Consider the following 23,403-nt stretch of genomic DNA (forward strand, 5'->3'; position numbering starts at 1 on the left):
TAACCCCCTCAACTCCGGTATCAGCCTAGTAAACCTCCTCTGCACTCCCTCCAAGGCCAAAATATCTTTGCGCAGGTGCGGCGCCCAAAACTGCACACAGTACTCCAGCTGCGGCCTCACCAATGCCCTATACAGCTGCAGCAAGACCTCCCTACTTTTATATTCAATCCCCCTCGCTATGAAGGCCAGCACCCCATTTGCCTTCCTGACCACCTGCTGCACCTGCAAGCTGGGTTTTTGCGACTCATGCACAAGGACCCTGAGGTCCCTCTGCACCGTCGCCTGCTGCAGTTTTTCACCCCGTAAGTAATAGTCCTTCCTACCATTCTTCCTACCAAAGTGGACCACCTCACACTTGCCAACATTAAATTCCATTTGCCATTTCCTGGCCCATTCGCCCAGCCTATCTAGATCCTTCTGCAGACTCTCCACACCCTCCACACAATTTGCCGTTCCCCCAATTTTGGTGTCATCAGCAAATTTCGACACCCTACACTCGGAAGGATGTGTAGATAGTTTGAGTCATGTTGAGATCAAAAAGGAGAAGGTATTGGGGTTCTTGAGAAACATTAAAGTAGACAAGTCCCCAGGGCCTGATGGGATTTACTGAGAGAGGTAAGAGAGGACATTGCTGGGGCCTTGAGAGAAATCTTTGTATCGTGACTGACTATAGAGGAGTGGAGAATAGCCAATGTTGTTCCTTTGTTTAAGAAGGGTAGCAAGAATAATCTAGGTAATTACAGGCCGGTGAGCCTTACATCAGTGGTAGGGAAATTAGTGGAGAGGATTCTTCGAGACAGGATTTATTCCTATTTGGAAATAAGTGGATGAATTAGTGAGAGGTAACATGGTTTTGTCTTGGGGGGGTCATGTCTCACAAACTTGATTTTTTGAGGAAGTGACAAAGATGATCGATGAGAGTAGGGCAGTGGATGTTGTCTAGGTGGACTTCAGTAAGGCCTTTGACAATGTCCCTTGTGACAGACTGTTGCAGAAGGTGAAGTCACATGGGATCAAAGGTGAGCTGGCAAGGTGGATACAAAACTGACTCGGTCAAAGAAGGCAGAGGGTAGCAGTGGAAGGGTGTGTTTCTGAATGGAGGGCTGTGACAAGTGGTTTTCCTCAGGGATCAGTGCTGGGACCTTTGCTGTTTGTAATATATATAACTGATTTGGCGGAAAATGTAACTGATTTGATTAATGAGTTTGCGGGTGACACAAAGGTTTGTGGATTTGTGGATAGCGATGAAGACCATCAGCAGAATATAGATCAGTTGGAGACTTAGGCAGAGAGATGACAGATGGAGTTTAATCTGGACAAATGTGAGGTAATGCATTTTGGAAGGTCTAATACAGGAAGGAAATATACAGTAAATGGCAGAACCCTTCAGAGTATTGATAGGCAGAGGGATCTGGGTGTACAGGTACACAGGTTACTGAAAGTGGCAATGCAGGTGGAGAAGGTAGTCAAGAAGGCATACGGCATGCTTGCCTTCATCGTCCAGGGCACTGAGTTTAAAAATTGTAACGTCATGTTGCATCTTTATAGAACCTTAGGCCGCATTTAGAATATAGTGTTCAATTCTGGTCTCCACACTATCAGAAGGATATGGAGGCTTTGGAGAAGGTACAGAAAAGATTTACCAGGATGTTGCCTGGTATGGAGGGCATTAGCAATGAGGAGAGGTTGGAGAAACTTGATTTGTTTTCACTGGAGTGACAGAGGTTGAGGGGAGAACTGATAGAAATCTACAAGATTATGAGGAGCATGGACAGAGTGGATAGTCAGAAGCTTTTTCCCAGGTGGAAGAGTCAATTACTAGGGGACGTAGATTTAAGGTGTGAGAGGCAAGGTTTACAGGAGATGTACGAGGCAGATTTTTGACACAGAAAGTGGTGGGTGCATGGAACTTGTTGCCAGGGAAGGTAATGGAAGCGGATACGGTAGTGACTTTTAAGGGCGTCTTGACAAATACATGAATGGGATGGGAATAGAGGGATATGGTCCCCAGAAGGGTAGGGGGTTTTAGTTTAGTCAGGCAGCATGGTCGGTGCAAGCTTGGAGGGCCGAAGTGCCTGTTCCTGTGCTGTAATTTTGTTTGTTCTTTGTTCTTAAGTGTGGGTGATTCATTTTTGTAGTAAGAACATGGAGAGGCATTATAAAATAAAGGGTAAAATTCTTTCAAGAGTGCAGGAGCAGAGGGACCTCCATATATATGTACATAGATCATTGAAGGTGGCAGGACAGGTGGAGAGAGCAGTTAATGAAGCATACAGAATCCTCGGTTTTATTAATAATGGCATTGCGTACAAGAGCAAGGAAGTTGTTTTGAATTTGTATAAGACACCAATTAGAGCTCAGCTGGAATATTGTGTACAGTTCTAGGTACCACACAATAGAAAGGATGTTAACAAATTGCAGAGATTGAAGAAGAGGTTTGAAAGAATGGTTCCAGCAATGAGAAGGTTCAGTTATGAAAATAGATTGGAGATGTTGGGACTGTTCCGCTTGCAGAGGAGAAGGCTAAGAGGGGATTTAATCAAGATATTCCAAATATTGTGGGAGTTGGACAGAGTGTTTAGGGAGAAACTACTGTGCTCCTAAAAGGAGTGAGAATGTGAGGGTACAGATTTAAACTGATCTGCAAAAGAAGCAAATGCAATGTGAGGGAAAAGACCTGAGAATGAGTAGTTTGGGTGCACTGACTCCAAGTGTGGTGGGGGCAGGTTCTGTTGAGGCATTCAAGAGAGCACAAGATGATTATCTGAATAGAAGCAATGTGCAGGAGTACAGGGAAAGGAATGCACAAAATAATGTTCTTTTGGAGAGCTGGTACAGACATGATGGGCCAAACAGTCGCCTTCTGCATCGTAATGTAAGTTGCGTCCGGTGCCACATGTGGGAGTTCCTGGTGGTGTCACGGGTCCCCAAGGTACACATCTGCAGTAAATGTTTAGAACTGCAGCGATTGAGGGCCCGGATCAGGCAACTCGAGGGGCGACTGGAAGATGCGTTTCTAGTTAGGGAGAATGAGGAGATAATGGCTGGGAAACATGAGCAGGAGGAGGTCTCACGGGCTGAAGATAAGGGAGGATGGACGACTGTTAGGAGGGGAAAGAGGAAGAAGAAGAGTAGTCAGGGTCCCCCGGCCTCCCCGGAGGCCCCCCAAGGTTCGTCAGCAGGGGCACAGAAAAATAGGAAGGAAGGGGAGACTGATTTAGAAGGACGGAAGGGGGCTGGTAAGGTGATAGTGGTAGGGGATGGGAGGGTCCGAGGGATTGATAGGAGGTTCTGTGGGCAAGGGCGCGACTCCAGGATGGTGGTCTGCCTCCCTGGAGCAGGGGTAAAAGATATAATGGAAAGGGTAGAGGGAATTTTGAAAGGGGAGGGGACCCAGGCAGAGGTCATAGTACACGTAGGGGAGGGGGATATAGGAAGGAGGAGTAGGGGAGAGGTCCGTAGGCAATTTAGGGAGTTGGGGGCCAAACTAAAGAGCAGGACCTCTAGGGTGGCACTGTCTGGGTTGCTGCCCAGTACGAGCAGGGCTAAGAATGACGAGATCATGCAGTTGAATGCATGGTTGAGGGACTGGTGTAGGGTAGAGGGGTTTACTTATGTAGATCACTGGGAGGTGTTTAGGAGAGAAAGGCAACTGTACAGGAGGGGTGGGGAGGATTTGAACGGGAGGGGGACTAGTGTCTTAGCAGGGAGGTTAGCTGGGGTGTTCAGGAATGATTTAAACTAATAGGGAGGGGGGGTGGGGAGGTGGCTGGGAGAGAGACGGGTGAAAGGAAAATTATAAGGGAGAAGGTGGTTCCGAGGGACATTTGTGGGTTGAACTGTGTCTGTTTCAATGCTAGGAGTGTGGCAGGGAAAACGGATGAGCTTAGGGCCTTGATGTTTGTGAGGCAGTTGGATGTGGTGGCTGTAACGGAGACGTGGTTACGGGAAGGGCAGGACTGGCAGCTGAATGTTCCTGGGTACAAGTGTTTTAGGTGTGACAGAGGAGGGTTGAAGAGAGGTGGAGGGGTGGCACTGTTAGTCAAGGAAAACATCACAGTAGTGCAGAGGGAGGGCGATATGGAAGAGATAGGGATTGAGTCGCTGTGGGTGGAGTTGAGGAATAAAAAGGGAGAGATCACACTGCTAGGGGTGTACTATAGGCCACCCAACAGCCCAAAGTCAGTGGAGGAGGGAATTTGCAGGGGCATTTTGGACAGGTGCAGAAAGAATAGAGTGGTTGTAGTGGGTGATTTTAATTTTCCCGGAGTGAATTGGAGGGGGCCTAGAGCTGGGGGTACGGAGGGAGAGGAGTTTGTGAAATGTGTTATGGAAGGGTCGCTAGAACAGTATGTAACTTGCCCGACTAGGGGAGGGGCTATACTGGATTTAGTGTTGGGAAACGAGCCAGGGCAGGTGGGTGAGGTAGAGGTAGGCGAACATGTGGCGAACAGTGACCACAAGTCCGTCTACTTTAGGATAAAAATGGAAAGGGACGAGTGCCGTCCAAGCGGGAGTGTGCTGAACTGGGGAAAGGCGAGCTATGGCAGGATTAGGAGGGAGCTGCAGCAAACTGACTGGGAGGGACTGTTAGCTGGCAAGTCCACGGTTGGCAAGTGGGAGGCTTTTAGGGACAAAATGAAATGGTTGCAGGGGAGGTTTGTTCCGGTTAAGCGAAAGGATGGGAAAGGTAGGATTAGAGAGCCGTGGATTACGGGGGATATTGAAGACTTGGTTAGGAAGAAGAGGGAGGCGTATGTTAGGTCAAAACAAATGGGTACGGAGTGTGCGCTGGAGGAATATAGAGAGAGTAGGAGGGAGCTAAAAAGGGGAATTAGAAGGGCGAAGAGAGGGCATGAGATGGCTTTGGCCGGTAGGATTAAGGATAATCCTAAGGCATTTTATTCCTATATTAGAGGCAAGAGAGTAGTTAGAGGGAAAATTGGTCCTCTTAGGGACAAGAGTGGAGAGTTGTGTATTGAGTCGGAGGGAATGGGGGAGCTCCTGAATGAATACTTTGCGTCGGTATTCACGAAGGAGAGGGGTTCGGAATCGTGCGGACTCTTGGAGGGAGCGGAGGTTCAGTTGCAGGATATAGTTATTACGAGAGACGAAGTGCTAGGGCTTTTAGGTAGCGTAAGGACGGATAAAGCTGCGGGGCCTGATGGTATTTATCCCAGGCTGCTTAGGGAGGCGAAAGATGAAATTGCTGGGCCTCTGGCGCACATCTTTGTCTCTTCTTTGGACACAGGTGAGGTCCCAGAAGACTGGAGGGTAGCAAATGTGGTCCCGTTGTTCAAAAAAGGTAGTAGGGATAACCCTGGGAATTATAGGCCGGTGAGTTTGACGTCGGTGGTAGGGAAGTTAATGGAAAAAATACTTAGGGGTAGGATGTATGAGCATTTGGAGCGTTGCGATCTGATTAGGGATACGCAACATGGCTTTGTTAGAGGGAGGTCTTGCCTTACGAATCTGGTGGAATTCTTTGAGGAGGTGACAAAAACGGTTGACGATGGGAGAGCCGTTGATGTCATCTATATGGATTTCAGTAAGGCGTTTGACAAAGTCCCTCACGGTAGGCTGGTAGAAAAGGTTAAGGCGCAGGATACGAGGCCAGGTAGCTAGGTGGATTGAGAACTGGTTGGGAAATAGGAGACAGAGGGTAGTTGTGGAGGGTACCTTGTCGGGCTGGAGGCCAGTGACCAGTGGTGTGCCGCAGGGCTCGGTACTGGGACCTCTCCTCTTTGTAGTCTACATAAATGACTTAGAAGAGGGAGTAGGTGGTGTGATCAGCAAGTTTGCTGATGACACCAAGATGGCAGGGTTGGCGGGTACAGAACTGGATTGTCAGGTGATACAACAGGATATAGATAGGTTGGTGCAGTGGGCAGATAGGTGGCAGATGGCATTTAATCCTGACAAATGCGAGGTGATGCATTTTGGAAGGAATAATGCAGAGAGGAGCTATGTGATAAAAGGTAGGCCGATTAGGAGTATAGACGTACAGAGAGACCTGGGAGTGCAGGTCCACAAATCCATGAAGGTTGTGTCACAAGTGGAGAACGTTGTTAGGAAGGCTTATGGGATGTTAGCCTTTATAGGAAGGGGCTTAGAGTATAAAAGCTGCCGTCTAATGCTTCAGTTATACAGAACGTTGGTTAGACCGCATTTGGAGTACTGCGTCCAGTTCTGGTCACCTTATTACCGGAAGGACGTGGAGTCTCTGGAAAGGGTGCAGAGGAGGTTTACCAGGATGTTGCCTGGCATGGGGGGACTGGGTTACGAGGAGAGACTGAAGAGACTGGGGCTATTCTCCTTGGAAAGAAGGAGATTGAGAGGGGACATGATAGAGGTATAAAAGATACTGAAGGGAATAGATAGAGTTAATAGTGAGAGACTGCTCCCTAGACTGGGTACGAACACAAGAGGTCATCACTTAAGGGTGAGGGGGGGAGGTATAATTTGGAGGTAAGAGGAAGGTTCTTTACACAGAGAGTTGTGGGGGTCTGGAATGCGCTACCGAGTAGGGTGGTGGAGGCAGGCACGTTGGACTCGTTTAAGATACAGTTAGATAGGCATATGAGTGAAACGAGAATGGAGGGATATGGTAGGGGCTATTAAATAGGGTTAAACCTCGGGAGACACCGGAAGGGCAGGCTGTATGATTAATATGTTTTGTCTTTATTCCACAGGTGGAGGTCCACCTCGTGTCAAGCGAGGGGCATGCACACGGCGGGTTGTGCGTGGGCTGCTCTTGGAAGTCCAGGAGTGGCCTAGTACTTCATGTTGGTGTGTGTGCTTGATCCTGGACCGATAGACGGGCTCCACAACAGCTCAGTGACTAGCACTGCTAGCTGTGCAGATACATGGATTTGGGCCTGTGTCTGTGGGAGTTTGCGCATTCTCCCTGTGGTTGCGTGGGTTTCCTCCGGGCGCTCCGGTTTCCTCCCACACCCCAAAGATGTGCTCTTAGGCTAATTGGTTTCCACCAAATTGACACTATTTCTTCCCTGAATCTGACTGAGTAGGGTCCCCTTCGTAGACATGCAGGGTAGAATAGGTGTAGGGTGATGCGGCGGCGCGGGCTCGTTGGGCCGAAGGGCCTGTTTCCCGTGCTGGGTTGTTCTTTGTTCTTTGTTCTTTGTAATGTAGCATCTTAGAATCTGTGATCATTTATTGTGGACTATGTTATTTATAAAATAGTGTTAGAAAATAAATATTCTAGAAATACAGTTTTTTTTTCATAATTTGAAAAACTTACGAATGTATTTAAATCATTTTGTTATATTTACAGTTAAATTTTAGTTAACTTGATTCTAAATTGTTTCTATTTAACAATTTATAGGATGGTGAAGTAATGATTAATGACAAAAAGACTGGTGTATCTGAAATATTCTGGAATCCCACGCCTGAAATCCGGCAACAGAGACTGACTAGGTGCACTGTGCTCTTTGAGGAACAGGAGGACATGGAGTCAGAAAAGTAAGGCTGATTTTCCACTGTTCCCCATTTCAGTTTACTTTGACAGTAATCTCCCTTTTACATTCAAAATAACCAGCTCAATCGCATGCTTTTTATCTGACTGCTTCAATTAAATCAAGTTTCATTCTTTTGTAAATTTTGTCATTTTTGTAAAGCATTAGTCAAAAAACTGTAAAACATCATTGATAGTTAGTGCTGTTTAACTGGTAGCACCAAAAGTTTCAAATAACATCACAAACTGAAAAAGCGAAGGGAGAGGCTACTGATGTTCCTGCATTTGAAAAGTAAGTTTGTTGAAAGTGTTTATGGGACACCCTGAGGATGTGATAATGCACTGCATAGATGCATGTTCTTAATTTCTTAAACTTCTCAGCGTACTCACATGATAGAAAATTGTGTTTAAAAACAGAACATATTCATGAATATATTAAACGATTTTTCTCACTACGCCCTTCTTCAAAATTGCTGTGATTTAGATTCAATAATAGAGGCCTTACCATTATCTTGTCATTTATCAAAATATATAATTTCTTATTCCTTTCTCACATATTCATGCTGTCCCACCCAGGACACACAATACAAAACAGTAGACAGAAGTAGTTAGAATAATAAATAATGACTGAATTCCGTCGTGTCTGACTTCTGTTCACAAATCACTTCAGTTGTGCTTGGGATGGCTTTGGAAACCGAGATCTGCTCTGCTTGAATTACAAAGCAATTATCCTATTGTCCTATATTTATTCAGCAATCTGACACTGGGAAATGCAAAACCTTCCATCCATTATAAATTAGTGCTAAGAGTTAGGCCTGAAGAACTGTCTGACTTGTTTAAAACATAGAATTGTGCTTTTAAAATAGTTTAAATTGTGTTCAGATGCACTAATGATGGAATCAAATTAAACTTGGAGTAAAATCACTGCCTGCTGGTGAAATGTCACCCAGATTGCCAGATGTTTTAGAAAAAATTATTAGGGATAGGATTTATAGTTATTTGGAGAGTAATGAAATGATTAGAGATAGTCAGCATGGTTTTGTGGAGGGTAGGTCGTGCCTTACTAACCTTATTGAGTTTTTTGAGAAAGTGACCAAAGAGGTGGATGGGGGTAAGGCAGTTGACGTGGTGTATTTGGACTTTAGTAAGGCGTTTGATAAGGTTCACCATGGAAGCCTTCTGCAGAAATTGCAGATGTATGGGATTGAGGGTGATTTAGGAAATTGGATTAGGAATTGGCTGGCAGATAGGAGACAGAGGGTGGTGGTTGATGGTAAGTATTCGACATGGAGTTCAGTTACGAGTGGTGTGCCTCAGGGATCTGTTTTGGGGCCACTGCTGTTTGTAATTTTTATAAATGATCTGGATGAGGGTATAGCTGGGTGGATCAGTAAATTTGCTGATGACACCAAAGTCAGAGGTGTGGTAGATAGTGAGGAAGGGTGTCTTAGTCTACAGGGAGACTTGGTCAAGTTGCAGAGCTGGGCCGAGAGATGGAGGATGGAGTTTAATGCGGGAAAGTGTGAGGTAATTCACTTTGGCAGGAATAACAGATGTGTAGAGTATAGGGCTAACGGTAGGACTCTGAATGGTGTGGATGAACAGAGGGATCTAGGTGTATGTGTACATAGATCCCTGAAAGTTGGGAATCAAGTAGATAGGGTTGTTAGGAAGGCATACGGTGTCTTGGCGTTTATTGGTAGGGGGATTGAATTTAAGAGCCGCAGCGTCATGTTGCAACTGTACAAAACTCTGGTGCGTCCGCACTTGGAGTATTGTGTGCAGTTCTGGTCCCCACATTATGGGAAGGATGTGGAGGCATTGGAGAGGGTGCAGAGGAGGTTTACCAGGATGTTGCCTGGTATGGAGGGGAGGTCCTATGAGGAGAGACTGAGGGATTTGAGGTTGTTTTCATTAGAAAGAAGGCAGCTGCGAGGGGACCTTATTGAAACATATAAGATGATCAGAGGTTTGGATAGGGTGGACAGTGATAGCCTTTTTCCTCGGATGGAGAAAGCTAGCACGAGGGGGCATAGCTTTAAATTAAGGGGTGGTAGTTATAGGACGGATGTCAGGGGCAGGTTCTTTACCCAGAGGGTGGTGAGGGATTGGAATGCCCTGCCTGCTGCAGTTGTGGATGTGCCTAGTTTGGGGGCGTTTAAGAGATCCGTGGATAGGTTTATGGATGGAAAGGGATTGGTTTAAGTTAGAGGGTCATTGTTTTTTAACTGGTCGGCGCAACATCGTGGGCCGAAGGGCCTGTTCTGCCCTGTAATGTTCAATGTTCTATGTTTCATTCATGTTGTGTTCCAGTGGTCAATACCGAAGTCGCAGAATTGTTATGGGGCAGAAGTAAGGCTATTTGGCCCATCGTGTCTGCAACAGCTCTCTGAATGAGTGACTTACCTGGTTCCATTCTCTCCCTGTCGCACCATAACCCTGCACATTCTTCATTTTCAGATAACAATCCAATTCCCTTTTGAAAGTTTCAATTGAACCTGCCTCCACCACACTCTCAGGCAGCACATTCCAAGCCTTAACCACTCGCTGTGTAAAGAATAGTTTCTCCTCAAATCATTTCTTTCATTAATTATTTAAATCTGTGCTGTCTTGTTCTCAATCCTTTAATGAGTGGGAACTGTTTCTTCCTATCTGTCCAGACCCCTCATGATTTTGAATACTGTATAAAATCTCCTCCAAGCCTTCTTTTCTCAAGAAAAATAGCCTTAACTTCTCCAATCAATCTTCATAACTGAAGTTCCCCATCACTGGAACCATTCTTGTGAATCTTTTCTGCGCTCTTTCTGGTATGTTCACATCTTTCCTAAAGTGTGGAACCCAGAACAGGATGCAGTATTCCAGCTGAAGCCAAACTAATGTCTTGTACAAGTTCAACATAATCTTTTTGTTCTTCTGTTCTAAGCCCCAAAGTCTACACTTTTCAAAGCTTTACTAACTGATCTCAGCCTGCCCTGCCACCTTCAGTGATCTTTTCACGTATACATCTAGGCCCCATTGCTCTTACATCCTTTCAAATTATATCCTTTTTTAATACTGCTTCTTCATGTCTTTCCTGTGCAGATGTGAATGGATCCTACTAACCTTCCTATGTATTCTTTTGGCTTGTATGCCCTCCTATAGCTTTTGATTTTGTGTTATGTTGTAGCGTTCACATTATCCGTAGACTGGGATACACATTATTTATATGAAAAGGAAAGAAAAGTTTAAAGTTTATTTATTAGTGTCACAAGTCGGCTTACATTAACACTGCATTGAAATTACTGTGAAAATCCCCCAGGTGGGTTGAAGGCATCCTCTCACAAAGGTCAGCCTTTTGCTTGTAAATCAGTGAAGTGAAAGTAAGATGATTCTTTTCCCAAGCACAGGAAAGTGGAACAGCTCCAAAGTATTATTGGCAAATGTTTGAGGAGAGATCAAAGTACGAGAATGGGGCAGCGTTGCAGAGGAGGCAAGAAAATAGAATAAAATAGGAATGTAAACCCTTGAAGTTCCAAGTCAAATGGGGTTACAACAAAGGCAAGTGCTGAAGAGGTATTAAGAGGGAAAATTTAATCCACATTTTACACAAGTAACACCAGACTTTATTCGTTTGAATAGGCCACCTGGAATTGTTTTTAAGTTTATTGGAATAACACCTTAACGATCTTGGGAATATTTAACAACTGCAGAATTGTGTAATTCATTGCAAAGCTTTTTTTATGATGAAGCTTGGTGCAATCGGAAATCTCTATTTTCCTCAAAAACAAAGCAGTGTGCTATTGGCATGGCAGGGTATCTGAGAAGGTGTGTCGAAGACAAAGCTTGAATGCAGGTGATGACCCGGGGAAGGGAATACCAGAGGGAGAGGCTGAACTCCTGCATTGTTTGGGAGAAAATTCCAAGCTGTGTCCTTCAAGAGTGGACATTGTGTGATAGGCACAATTCCAGGGAGACCATTTGGCTCAAAGTGTGACAGCCGTCTGGAGGAGTTGATGAGAAATCCATAGCAGTTGTTTGGGTGGCATGTGTCATTTGGTTTCAAAGTGTGGGATTTCTGATCACAGTTTGTCTGTTGGTTTACATGTACCGTGTACTGATTGAGAACCTTAGAGTATCAGATTGATTTAGTTACTTGTGTTATCCTTATGAATCTGTTATATATCGGTAAAGGTATTATAAAGCAGAGGTGGACACACACCCCCCGCCCGAGAACTAGCATCGAAAAACCTAAAGAGGCCCTATAACCTGTAAAAAAAAAAGTGTGTGTGAAGTGGTGTGACCTGCTCTCCAGCAACTCCTAGTGGTTAAATACAAAATAACTCCCTGACACTCTGTCTAAAATCAACACATAACAATTTATATATGTAACTAACAGTAAACAAATTAACTAAAATATTAACAAAGCGAATAAATCCCTTCTAACAAGAATCATAGAATCCCTACTGCACAGGAGGAGGCCATTTGGTCCTTCAGGTCTGCACCGATCACAATCACACCCAAGCCCCATTCCCATAACCCACGTGTTTACCCCGCTAATCCCCCCAACACTAGAGTCAATTTAACCTAGCCAATCAACCTAACCCGCACATCTTTGGCATGTGGGAGGAAATCCACGCAGGGGAGAATGCGCCAACTCAACACAAACAGTGACCCGAGGCCGGAATTGAAGCTGGGTCTCTTGTGTTATTAACTATTCCCAGATAAAACAAGATTCTAATGGTTTGCTGTTCTAATAAATAAAATTCCCAAAAGTAGCAAAATAGAATTTAACAAAAATAGAATTTAGTCACTCTCTAAATTACAACCAGGTTTTGTGCCTTCTTGAATATAATGGGCCTTTTCTGTTGATTCTTTTATCTGGAACTTCTTTCTTCTTTGGTACCTTTCCTATCTAGATGGTGCTTTCTCTAAGAGATAGATGAAGCTATGGGAGCCAGCGATTCTCTCTCTAGAGAGAGACTTGAGAGCTGAATTTCTCATTCCATATGTGGATGGCCCGACTGGAGAAGGGGCAAAACTTGGCCTCCTCTTGGGAAATGAGGAAGGGCAGGTGATAGAAGTGTTAGTGAGGGATCACTTTGGGATCAGTGACCATAATCTTATTAGTTTTAAGATAGCTATGGAGAATGATAGGTCTGTCCCAAAAGTTAATATTCTAAATTGGGGCAAGGCCAATTTTGATGGTATCAAGCAGGAACTTTCAAAAGTTAATTGGGAGAGTCTGTGGGAAGGAAAAGGGACATCTGGTAAGTGGCATGCTTTCAAAAGTGTGTTAATCAGGGTTCAGGGTTCATTCCTCTTAGAGTGAAGGGCAAGGCTGGCAGAACTCAGGAACCCTGGATGACTCTGGATATTGAGGCCCTGGTCAGGAAGAAGAAAGAGGCACATGATGTGCATAGGCAGCTGGGATCAAGTGAATCTCTTGAAGAATGTAGGAGTAGAGTTAAAAGAGAAATCAGAAGGGCAAAAAGGGGACACAAAATTGTTTCGGCAGATAAAGCAAAAGAGAATCCAAAGAGCTTCTACAAATACATAAAGGGCAAAAGAGTAACAAGGGAAAGAGTAGGGCATCTTAAGGATCAACACGATCATCTATGTATGGATCCACAAGAGATGAGTGAGATCCTAAATGAATATTTCTCATCAGTATTTACTGTTAAGAAAAACATGGTTGTTAGGGAATTTGGGGAATTACATAGAAAAATAGAAAAACTACAGCACAATACAGTCCCTTCGCCCCAAAAGTTGTGCCAAACATGTCCCTACCTTAGAGATTACTAGGCTTACCAATAACTCTCTATCTTACTAAGCTCCATGTACTTAACTAAAAGTCTGTTAAAAGACCCTATCGAATCCACCTCCACCATCGTTGCCGGCAGCCCATTCCACTCACCCACAACACCCTCTAAGTGAAAAACTTACCCCTGACGTCTCCTCTGTACCTACTCCCCAGCACCTTAAACCTGTGTCCTCTCATAGCAACCATTTCAGCCTTGGGAAAAAGCCTCTGACTAGCCACTCGATCAATACCTCTCAACATGTTATACACCTCTATCAGTCCTCGTCCTTTGTCTCTCCAAGGAGAAAAGGCCAAGCCCCCTCAACCTATCCTTATAAGACATGCTCCCCAATCCAGGCAACATCCTTGTAAATCCCCTCTGCCCCCTTTCTATGGCTTCCACATCCTTCTGTAATGAGGTCAACAGAACTGAGCACAGTACTCCAAGTGGGGTCTGACCAGGGTCCTATATACCTGCAACATTATCTCCTGACTCCTAAACTCAATTCCTCGATTGATGAAGGCCAGTACACCATACGCCTTCTTAACCACAGCTTCAACCTGCGCAGCTGCTTTGAGCGTCCTATGAACTCGGACCCCAAGATCCTTCAATCTTCCACACTGCCAAGAGTCCTACCATTAATATTAGATTCTCCCATCCTATTTGGCCTGCCAGAATGAACTACTTCACACTTATTTGGGTTGAACTCCATCTGCCATTTCTCTGCCCAGTCTTGCATCCTACCAATGTCTTGCTGCAACTTCTGACATCCCTTCACACCATCCACAAGACCTCTAACTTTTGTGCCATCAGCAAACTTGCCAACCCATCCCTCCACTTCCTCATCCAGGTCATTTATTAAAATCACAAAGAGCAAGGGTCCCAGAACAGATCCCTGGGGCACTCCACTGGTGACCGACCTCCATGCAGAATATGACCCATCTATAACCACTCTTTGCCTTCTGTGGGCAAGCCAATTCTGGACCAACAAAGCAATATCCCCTTGGATCCCATGCCCTCTCACTTTCTGATTAAGCCTTGCGTGGGGCACCTTATCAAATGCCTTGCTGAAGTCCATATATACTACATCTACTGCTCTTTCTTCATCAATGTGTTTAGTCACATCTTCAAAAAATTCAATCAGGCTCGTAAGGCATGATCTGCCTTTGACAAAGTCATGCTGACTATTCTTGATCATATTATACCTCTCCAAATGTTCATAAATCCTGTCTCTCAGGATCTTCTCCATCAACTTACCAACCACTGAGGTTAAACTTTCTGGTCTGTAATTTCCAGGGCTATCCCTACTCCCTTTCTTGAATAAAGGAACCGCATCCGCAATCCTCCAGAATCTCTCCCGTCTCCATTGATGATGCCAGAGGCTCAGCAATCTCCTTCCTCGCCTCCTACCCGGTCCTGGCGACTTATTTAACTTGATGCTTTTCAAAAGCTCCAACACATCCTCTTTCTTAATATCTACATGCTGAAGTTTTTCAGTCCGCTGCAAGTCTGCACTACAACCACCAAAATCCTTTTCCGTGAATTAAATATTGATTAAGGTAGATAAGGTGATTTATCTACCATCAAGGTAGATAAATCTGCGGGACCTGATGAGGTATATCCAGGATGTTTGGGAGGCTAGGGAGGAAATTGCAGGTCCCCTACCCAAAATGTTTGAATCATTGATAGTCACGGGTGAGGTGCCTGAAGATTGGAGAATGGCAAATGTTATGCCTTTGTTTAAAAAGGGCTGCACAGAAAAGCCTGGGAACTACAGGCCAGTTAGCTTCACATATGTGCTGGGTAAATTATTGGAAGGTATTTTGAGAGACAGGATCTACAGGCATTTAGAGATGCAAGGACTGATTAGGGACAGTCAGCATGGCTTCGTGAGTGGAAAATCATGTCTCACAAATTTAATTGAGTTTTTTTTGAAGGGGTAACAAAGAAGGTAGATGAGGACAGTGCAGTTGATATTGTCTACATGGATTTTAGCAAGGCCTTTGACAAGGTAGGAATGGAGTAGAACAAGAATAGGAATGGAATGAGGTGGAGGATAGGTGTGTGGCTGAGGGATTGGAGCAGGGGGCAGGGATTCAGGTTTCCAGATCATTGGGACCTTTTTTGGGGCAGGTGTCACCTATACCAAAAGGACGGGTTGCACTTGAATCCCAGGGAGACCCATATCCTGGCTGGGAGGTTTGCTAAGGCTGCTGGGGAGAGTTTAAACGAGAATGGTTGCAGGGTGGGATTCAAAATGAGGTGACTGGGAGAGAGAAGGTTAGTTCACAAATAGAGAGGGCTTGTCGACAGTGTGAGAGGGAGGATAGGCAAGTGATGGAGAAGGGGAGCACACAGACCAAAGGTTTGAGATGTGTCTATTTTAACACAAGGAGTGTTGTGAACAAAGTGGATGAGTTAGAGCATGGATCACCACTTGGAAATGTGATGTGGTGGCCATTACAGAGACTTGGATGACTCAGGGACAGGACTGGATGCGTGAAGTGCCGGGTTTCAAATGTTTCAGAAGGGATAGGGAGGGAGGCGAAAGAGGTGAGGGAGTGGCACTGTTGATCAGGGATAGTGTCACAGCTGTAGAAAACATGGACGCCATGGAGGGATTGTCTACGGAGTCTCTGTGGGTAGAGGTTAGGAATAGGAAGGGGTCAGTAAATTTACTGGGTGTTTTCTATAGGCCGTCCAATAGTAACAGGGATGTTGAGGAGCAGATAGGGAAACGAATCCTGGAAAGATGTAATAATAGTAAAAAGTCTGACAACACCAGGTTTTAGTCCAACCGATTTATTTGATAGTAAATGCACAAGCTATCAAATAAATCACTATATAAAATAAAATAAATTAATATCAAATAAATCGGTTGGACTAAAACCTGGTGTTGTCAGACTTTTTACTGTGTTTACCCCAGTCCAACACCGGCACATCTATATCAAGATGTAATAATAACAGAGCTGTTGTGATGGGAGATTTTAATTTCCCAAATATTGATTGGAATCTCCCTAGTGTAAGGGGTTTGGATAGGGAGGAGTTTGTTAGATGTGTTCAGGAGGGTTTCCTGACACAGTTTGTGGATAAGCCTCCAAGAGGAGAGGCTGTACTTGATTTGGTGTTGGGAAATGAACCTGGTCAGGTGTCAGATCTCTCAGTGGGAGAGCATTGTGGGGATAGTGATCATAACTCTATCTCCTTTACATTAGCTTTGGAGAGAGATAGGATCAGACAAGCTAGGAAAGTGTTTATCTGGAGTAAGGGGAATTATGAAGCCATCAGGCAGGAAATTAGAGGCATAAATTGGAAAGAGGTTTTCTTAGGGAAACGTACAGAAGAAATGTGGCAAATTTTCAAGGAATATTTGTCTGGAGTTCTGCACAGCAACGTTCCAATGAGACAGGGAAGTTATGGTAGGTTACAGGAACCGTGGTGCACGAAAGCTGTAATGAATTTAGTCACGAAGAAAAGAAAAACTTACATAAGGTTCTGGGAGCTAGGTAATGTTAGAGATCTAGAAGAGTATATGGCTAATAGGAAGGAACTTGAGAAGGAAATTAGGAGAGCCAGAGGGGTCATGAGAAGGCCTTGGCAGGCAGGATTAACCCCAAGGCATTCTACAAGTATGTGAAGAGCAAGAGGATAAGACATGAAGGGATAGGACCTATTAAGTGTGACGGTGGGAAAGTTTGTATGGAACCGGTAGAAATAGTGGAGGTAGTCAATGAATACTTTACTTCAGTATTCACAGTGGAATAGGATCTTGATGGTTGTAGTGCAGACTTGCAGTGGACTGAAAAGATTGCGCGTGTAGACGTTAAGAAAGAGGACGTGTTGGAGCTTTTGAAAAGCATCAAGTTAGATAAGTCGCCGGGACCGGATGGGATATAACCCAGGTTACTGTGGGAGGCAAGGGAAGAGATTGCCGAGCCTCTGGCGATGATCTTTGCGTCATCAATGGAAACGGGAGAGGTTCCGGAGGATTAGAGGATTACAGATGAGGTTCCTTTATTCAAGAAAGGGAGAAGAGAGAGCCCAGGAAATTATCGACCAATGAGTCTAACCTCAGTGGTTGGTAAGTTGTGGAGAAGATCCTGAGAGACAGGATTTATGAACATTTGGAGAGTATAATATGATCAAGAATAGTCAGCACAGCTTTGTCAAAGGCAGATCATGCCTTACGAGCTGATTGAATTTTTTGAGTATGTATCTAAACACATTGGCGAAGGAAGAGCAGTAGATATAGTTTATATGGACTTAAGCAAGGTGTTTGATAAGGTAACCCATGCAAGGCTTATTGAGAAAGTGAGGGGGCATGGGATCCAAGAGGACATTGCTTTGTGGATTCAGTACTGGCTTGCCCACAGAAGGCAAAGAGTGGTTGTAGATGGGTCTTTTCCTGCATGGAGGTCGGTCACCAGTGGAGTGTGCCAGGAATCTGTAGTGGGACCCTTGCTCTTTGTGATTTTTATAAATGACCTGGATGAGAAAGTGGAGGGATGGGTTGGTAAGTTTGATGATGACACAAAGGTTGGAGGTGTTGTGGATAGTGTGGAGGGATGTCAGAAGTTGCAACGAGACATAGATAGGATGCAAGACTGGGCGGAGAAGTGGGAGATGAACTTCAACCCAGACAAGTGTGTGGTGATTCATTTTGGCAGGTCAAATAGGATGACAGAATATAATATTAAGGGTAAGACTCTTGGCAGTGTGGAAGATCAGAAGGATCTTGGGGTCCGGGTTCATAAGACGCTCACATAGCAGCTTCGCAGTTAGAGGCTGTGGTTAAGAAGGCGGATGGTGTACTGGCCTTCATCAATTGAGGAATTGAGTTTAGGAGTCGGGAGATAATGCTGCAGCTGTATAAGACCCTGGTCAGACCCCACTTGTCGCCTCATTACAGAAAGGACGTGGAAGCCATAGAAAGGATGCAGAGGAGATTTATAAGGCTGTTGTCTGGATTGGGTGGCATGCCTTATGAGGATAGGTTGAGAGAGCTCGGTCTTTTCTCCTTGGAGAGACAAAGGATGAGGGGTGACCTGATAGAGGTCTATAAGATGTTGAGAGGTATAGATCGATTCTCAGAGGCTTTTTCCCAGGGCTGAAATGGTTGCCGCAAGAGGACACAGGTTTAGGGTGCTGGGGAGCAGGTACAGAGGAGATGACAGGGGTAAGTTTTTCACTCAGAGCGTGGTGGGTACATGGAATCGGCTGCCGGCAGTGGTGGTAGAGGCGGATTCGATAGGGTCTTTTAAGAGACTTTTTGATGAGTACATGGAACTTAGTAAGATAGAGGGTTGTAGAGCATAGAACATTACCACGCAGTACAGGCCCTTCGGCCCTCGATGTTGCGCCGACCAGTGGAACCAATCTAATAATCCTCTAACCTAAACTATTCCAATGTTATCCATATGCCTATCCACTGACCATTTGAACGCCCTTAAAGTTGGCGAGTCCACAACTGCTGCAGGCAGGGCATTCCATGCCCTTACTACCCTCTGAGTAAAGAACCTACCTCTGATATCCGTCCCATAATTACCACCCCTTAATTTAAAGCTATGTCCCCTCGTGTTAGCCATCACCATCCGAGGAAAAAGGCTCTCACTGTCCACCCTATCTAACCCTCTGAAAATCTTGTATGCCTCAATTAGGTCACCTCTTAACCGTTCTCTCTCTAACGAAAATAACTTCAAGTCTCTCAGCCTTTCCTCATAAGACCTTCCCACCATACCAGGCAACATCCTGGTAAACCTCCTCTGCACCCTTTCCAATGCCTCCACATCCTTCTTATAATGCGGCGACCAGAGCTGTACGCAATACTCCACGTGCGGCCACACCAGAGTTTTGTACAATTGCAACATGACGTCATGGCTCCAAAATTCAATCCCTCTACCAGTAGAATCAGCTCCTTGTGATTCTTGCACAAGGACACCCAGGTCCCTCTGCACAGCAGTATGCTGCAATTTTTTACCATTTAAATAATAGTCCATTTTGCTGTTATTCCAACCAAAATGGATGACCTCACATTTACCAACATTGTACTCCATCTGCCAGACCTTCACCCACTCACTTAGATTATCTATATCCCTTTGCAGACTTTCAGTGTCCTCTACATATTTTACTCTGCCATTCATCTTAGTGTCATCTACAAATTTTGACACATTACACTTGGTCCCCAACTCCAAATCATCCATGTAAATCATAAACAATTGCAGTCCCAACACTGATCCCTAGTCACTGATTGCCAATCAGAAAAACACCATTTACCTCCACTCTTCGCTTTCTGTTAGTTTAACAATCCTCTATCCATGCTGATACATTACCCATAACACCATACACCTTTATCTCATGTAGCAGTCTTTGGTGCGGCATTTTGGCATATGCCTTCTGGAAATCCAGATGCACCACATCCACAGGTTCCCCATTGTCCACTGCCATATAATGTTCCCAAAGAATTCCACCAAATTAGTCAAACGAGACTGTGTCTTACCAGTGGGACAATTTATATCCAGATATCTTGCTACTTCTTCCTTCATGATAGATGCAAGCATTTTCCTACTGCACAAGTTAAGCTAACCACTCCATAGATACCTGCCTATTGTCTACCTCCTTTTTTAAATAGTGGCATCACATTTGCTGTTTTCCAATATGTGGGAACCACCCCAGAGTCCAGTGAATTTTTGTAAATTACCACTAGTGCACTTGCTATTTGCGTCCCCATCTCTTTTAGTACCCTGCAATGCATTCTACCTTAAGAGACTTGTCGACCTTTAGCCCTTTGGGTATAGAGGGATATGGGCTAAATGCAGGCAATTGGGACTAATTTAGGGGTTTTCAAAAAAAAGGGCAGCATGGAAAAGTTGGGCCGAAGTTCCTGTTTCCATGCTGTAAACCCCTCTGACTCTATAAGCCCATTAGCTTGTCCAGCACTACCTCTTTCGTGATAATGATAGTTTTTAGATCCTCATCTGCCATAGCCTTCCGTCATCAATTTTTGGTCCCCTTTTCTGAGGAAGAATGTACTTGCATTGCAGAGAGTGCAGTGAAGGTTCACCAGACCAATCACTGGGATGTTGGGGTTATCTTATGATGAGAGATTGTGGAAAGTGAGTCGGTATTCTCTAGATTTTTAAAGAATGAGAGGTAATCCCATTGAAACTTTGAATATTCTTGCATGGTGCGACAGGGTAAATGCAGATAGGATGTTTGCTCTGAGAGTCTAGAACCACAGGACACAGTCTCAGAATAAGGGGTAGGCTATTTAAAACTAAGCTGAGGAGGAAGTTCTTCGCTGAGGGTGGTGAATCTTTGGAATTCAGTACCCAGAGGGCTGTGTTATTGGTCTTGTTCAAGACAGCAATCAATAGATTACTATGGTGGGATTTTTCTCCCTCTCTACGGCGTGTTTGGCTGTGGCAGGAGGCATGCCACTCAATGGCAGCAGGATCTTATGGTTCCATCGTTGTCAACGGGCATTTCCTGTTAAATGCACACCTCGTTGCAGGGAAGCCTGCAGCGGGAGTACCCAGTGAATGGGACTGTTAGGATCCCACCAGCGTGAACAGCAGCACGAATTTAATGCTAGATATTGATGACGTCTTGGTGTATGGGGACAGTGGGAAAAATGACATCAGTGGTAAATGATTAGCCATGATCTATTTGAATGGTAGAGCAAACAGGCCCATTGGCCTACTCCTGTTCCTAGGTCCTAGTTTCCTGTGTTGGTAAGTATTTAAACAATCTATTCTAACAAACCCTCGTTTCATGGGGCTACCTTGTAGTAAATAGTTGTTATCAATGTGGGGGAAAATCATAGGCCCAGATCAGGAGAGAGTTCTATATACAGTTTTCATTTCCACCACATTGTCTGTCTGCATAACCCTGCAAGTTATGTCTTTATGCAAAGACTTGTTTACATATATTGTTTCCATTGTGCTTTAGTTAGCCACGTGGTCATCAGTATGATGTTCAATCTCATTAACAAGATATTTTAAATCTTAGGTTGCATCTAGTTCTGTTGATGTGAAGATGCCAGCTTTGGACTGGGATGGGCACAGTAAGAAGATTCACAACACCAGGTTAAAGTCCAACAGATTTATTTGGTATCAAGAGCTTTCGGAGCGTTACTCCTTTATTCTACTCACCTGATGAAGGAGAGGCACTACGAAAGCTTGTGATGCCAAACAAACCTGTTGGATTTTAACCTGGTGTTGTGAGACTTCTGACAGTTCTGTTGACAGCAGCCTTGGATGAATGGTTGTTTTTCATAATCCTTGTCTGCAAAGATTTTATTCAAAATCTCAGCTACATTTTATATAATTCCATTCACTGAAGTTCACTAAAAGTTCAAACAGCTATTGAAGAGAATGGTTGATTTTCAATCTTATTTGTCTTCCTTCTGTTCACATCTCCTTAGGCTGTGGCAGCATGTCACTCAGGCAATCCATAACAAGGACCAGAATGAAGCTACTAGTGAAAAGTTTGTCCTGGAAGAAGCTCAACGGAAAGCTGCCAAACAGCGGCAAGCAAAGGGAGAGGAATGGATTCCTCGTTTGTTTGAACAAGATCTGATTACTGGAGATTGGCAATACAAATATGCAGAGTAAGCCTTCAAAAATATTTCTGCTTTTGATCTTATGTTATGGAATATTGAGTAAAGGACAGTATGTATTTCTGTTCCGCATTATTAAGTATCAATGTGATGAAACAGGTTTCTCCTAAAATGTGCAGAGAAAGTTATGCATGAGTTTTTTTTGCATGAGTAAATTCTAATGTCTTTATTGTAATGTCTGGAAAGGTAAAAATTTCATTGCATAATCTTTCCCTCAGTTGCTGTCCATCATCCATTAATAATCAGTCCTTCTTGAACACTGAACAGAGTGTAGCTAATAGAATTGTACAGCTTGGGTAAAAGCCATTCAGACCATTATATCTGTGCCAGCACTGTGAAAGAGCCAATTGAAGTTTGTATTTCAAGCTGTGGTCTCCAAGGCTAGTGATCTTGTAAAGATCCATTAGTTTTACATTATTTGAAAAACAGAAAGTTCTCACTAAATCACATTCAGCACCAACTCTAATTTTATAAGCCCCTTGCCTCATTGCTGTTTGCGCATTTTCTTTTTAATCGTTCATGGGAATGGGTGCCACTGGCTGGGCTAGCATTTATTGCCCATCCCTAATTGCCCTTGAGGGCATTTGCTATGAATCTGGATTCACATGAAGGCCAGACCAGGTAAGGACAGCAGAATTCCTTCCCTAAAAGCGAACTAGGTGGGTTTTTACAGCTGCTGACAGTGGTTCCATGGTCACCATTAGACTTTTAATTCCAGATTTCTATTTTCCAGATTTCACCATCTGCAGTGGCGGGATTTGAATCTGAGTTCCCAGTGCATTGCCCTGGGTCTCCGGATTACTATAAAATGACAATAATACTGTGCCACCACCTCCCCTTTGCTGAGTATGAAATACCTGAAAAAAACTGTTGCATGTAAACCACTTTCCCATGTTTTAAGAGATGGGAGAAGGTGCCATTTAAATGTGAACTTTTATCAATGTCCTTTCCTTCATTTTTGTGCCACCTTTGTCTTGGTGAAAAAGTCAGAGGTAGACAGGAATATGATGTTGAGGTTACAATCAGATCAGCCATGTTCTTACTGAATGTCAGAGCAGGTTCAAGGGGCTGAGTGGCCTTCTCCTGCTCCTCATTTATATGTTTGTATGTTTCAATATTGTAAGTGTGGAGCATGGCATATCATTGTCTCAACTGTGATTATGGGGATTTTTTGAAAATTCATTCTTGGGGTGTGGGTATCACTGGCTAGAGCAGCATTTGTTCCATATCTCTGTTTGCCCTTGAGAAGGTAATGGTAAGCTGCCTTGAACCACTGCAATCCATGTGGTCTAGATATACCCACAGTAGAACATAGAACATTACAGCGCAGAACAGGCCCTTCGGCCCACGATGTTGCGCCGACCAGTTAAAAAACAATGACCCACTAACCTAAACCAAACCCTTTCCATCCATAAACCTATCCACAGATCTCTTAAACGCCCCCAAACTAGGCGCATTTACAACTGCAGCAGGCAGGGCATTCCAATCCCTCACCACCCTCTGGGTAAAGAACCTACCCCTGACATCCGTCC

General features: G+C 44.3%; 1 protein-coding gene across 8 annotated transcripts in view; it reads left to right on the forward strand.

Moving 5' to 3' along the window:
• The window catches only part of osbpl8 (oxysterol binding protein-like 8), a 333,976-nt gene that overhangs the window by 290,460 nt on the left and 20,113 nt on the right, over positions 1-23,403 (forward strand). For all 8 annotated transcript variants that reach the window (XM_080191450.1, XM_080191448.1, XM_080191451.1 and 5 more), the window contains 2 exons: positions 7,346-7,482; positions 21,677-21,862. In XM_080191450.1, coding sequence (XP_080047576.1) covers positions 7,346-7,482; positions 21,677-21,862 — 323 coding nt within the window. The remainder of the gene's footprint in view (positions 1-7,345; positions 7,483-21,676; positions 21,863-23,403) is intronic.

Source organism: Carcharhinus amblyrhynchos, chromosome 6, assembly GCF_965287045.1.
Source record: "Carcharhinus amblyrhynchos chromosome 6, sCarAmb.v2.hapA, whole genome shotgun sequence".
Lineage (NCBI taxonomy): Eukaryota > Metazoa > Chordata > Chondrichthyes > Carcharhiniformes > Carcharhinidae > Carcharhinus > Carcharhinus amblyrhynchos.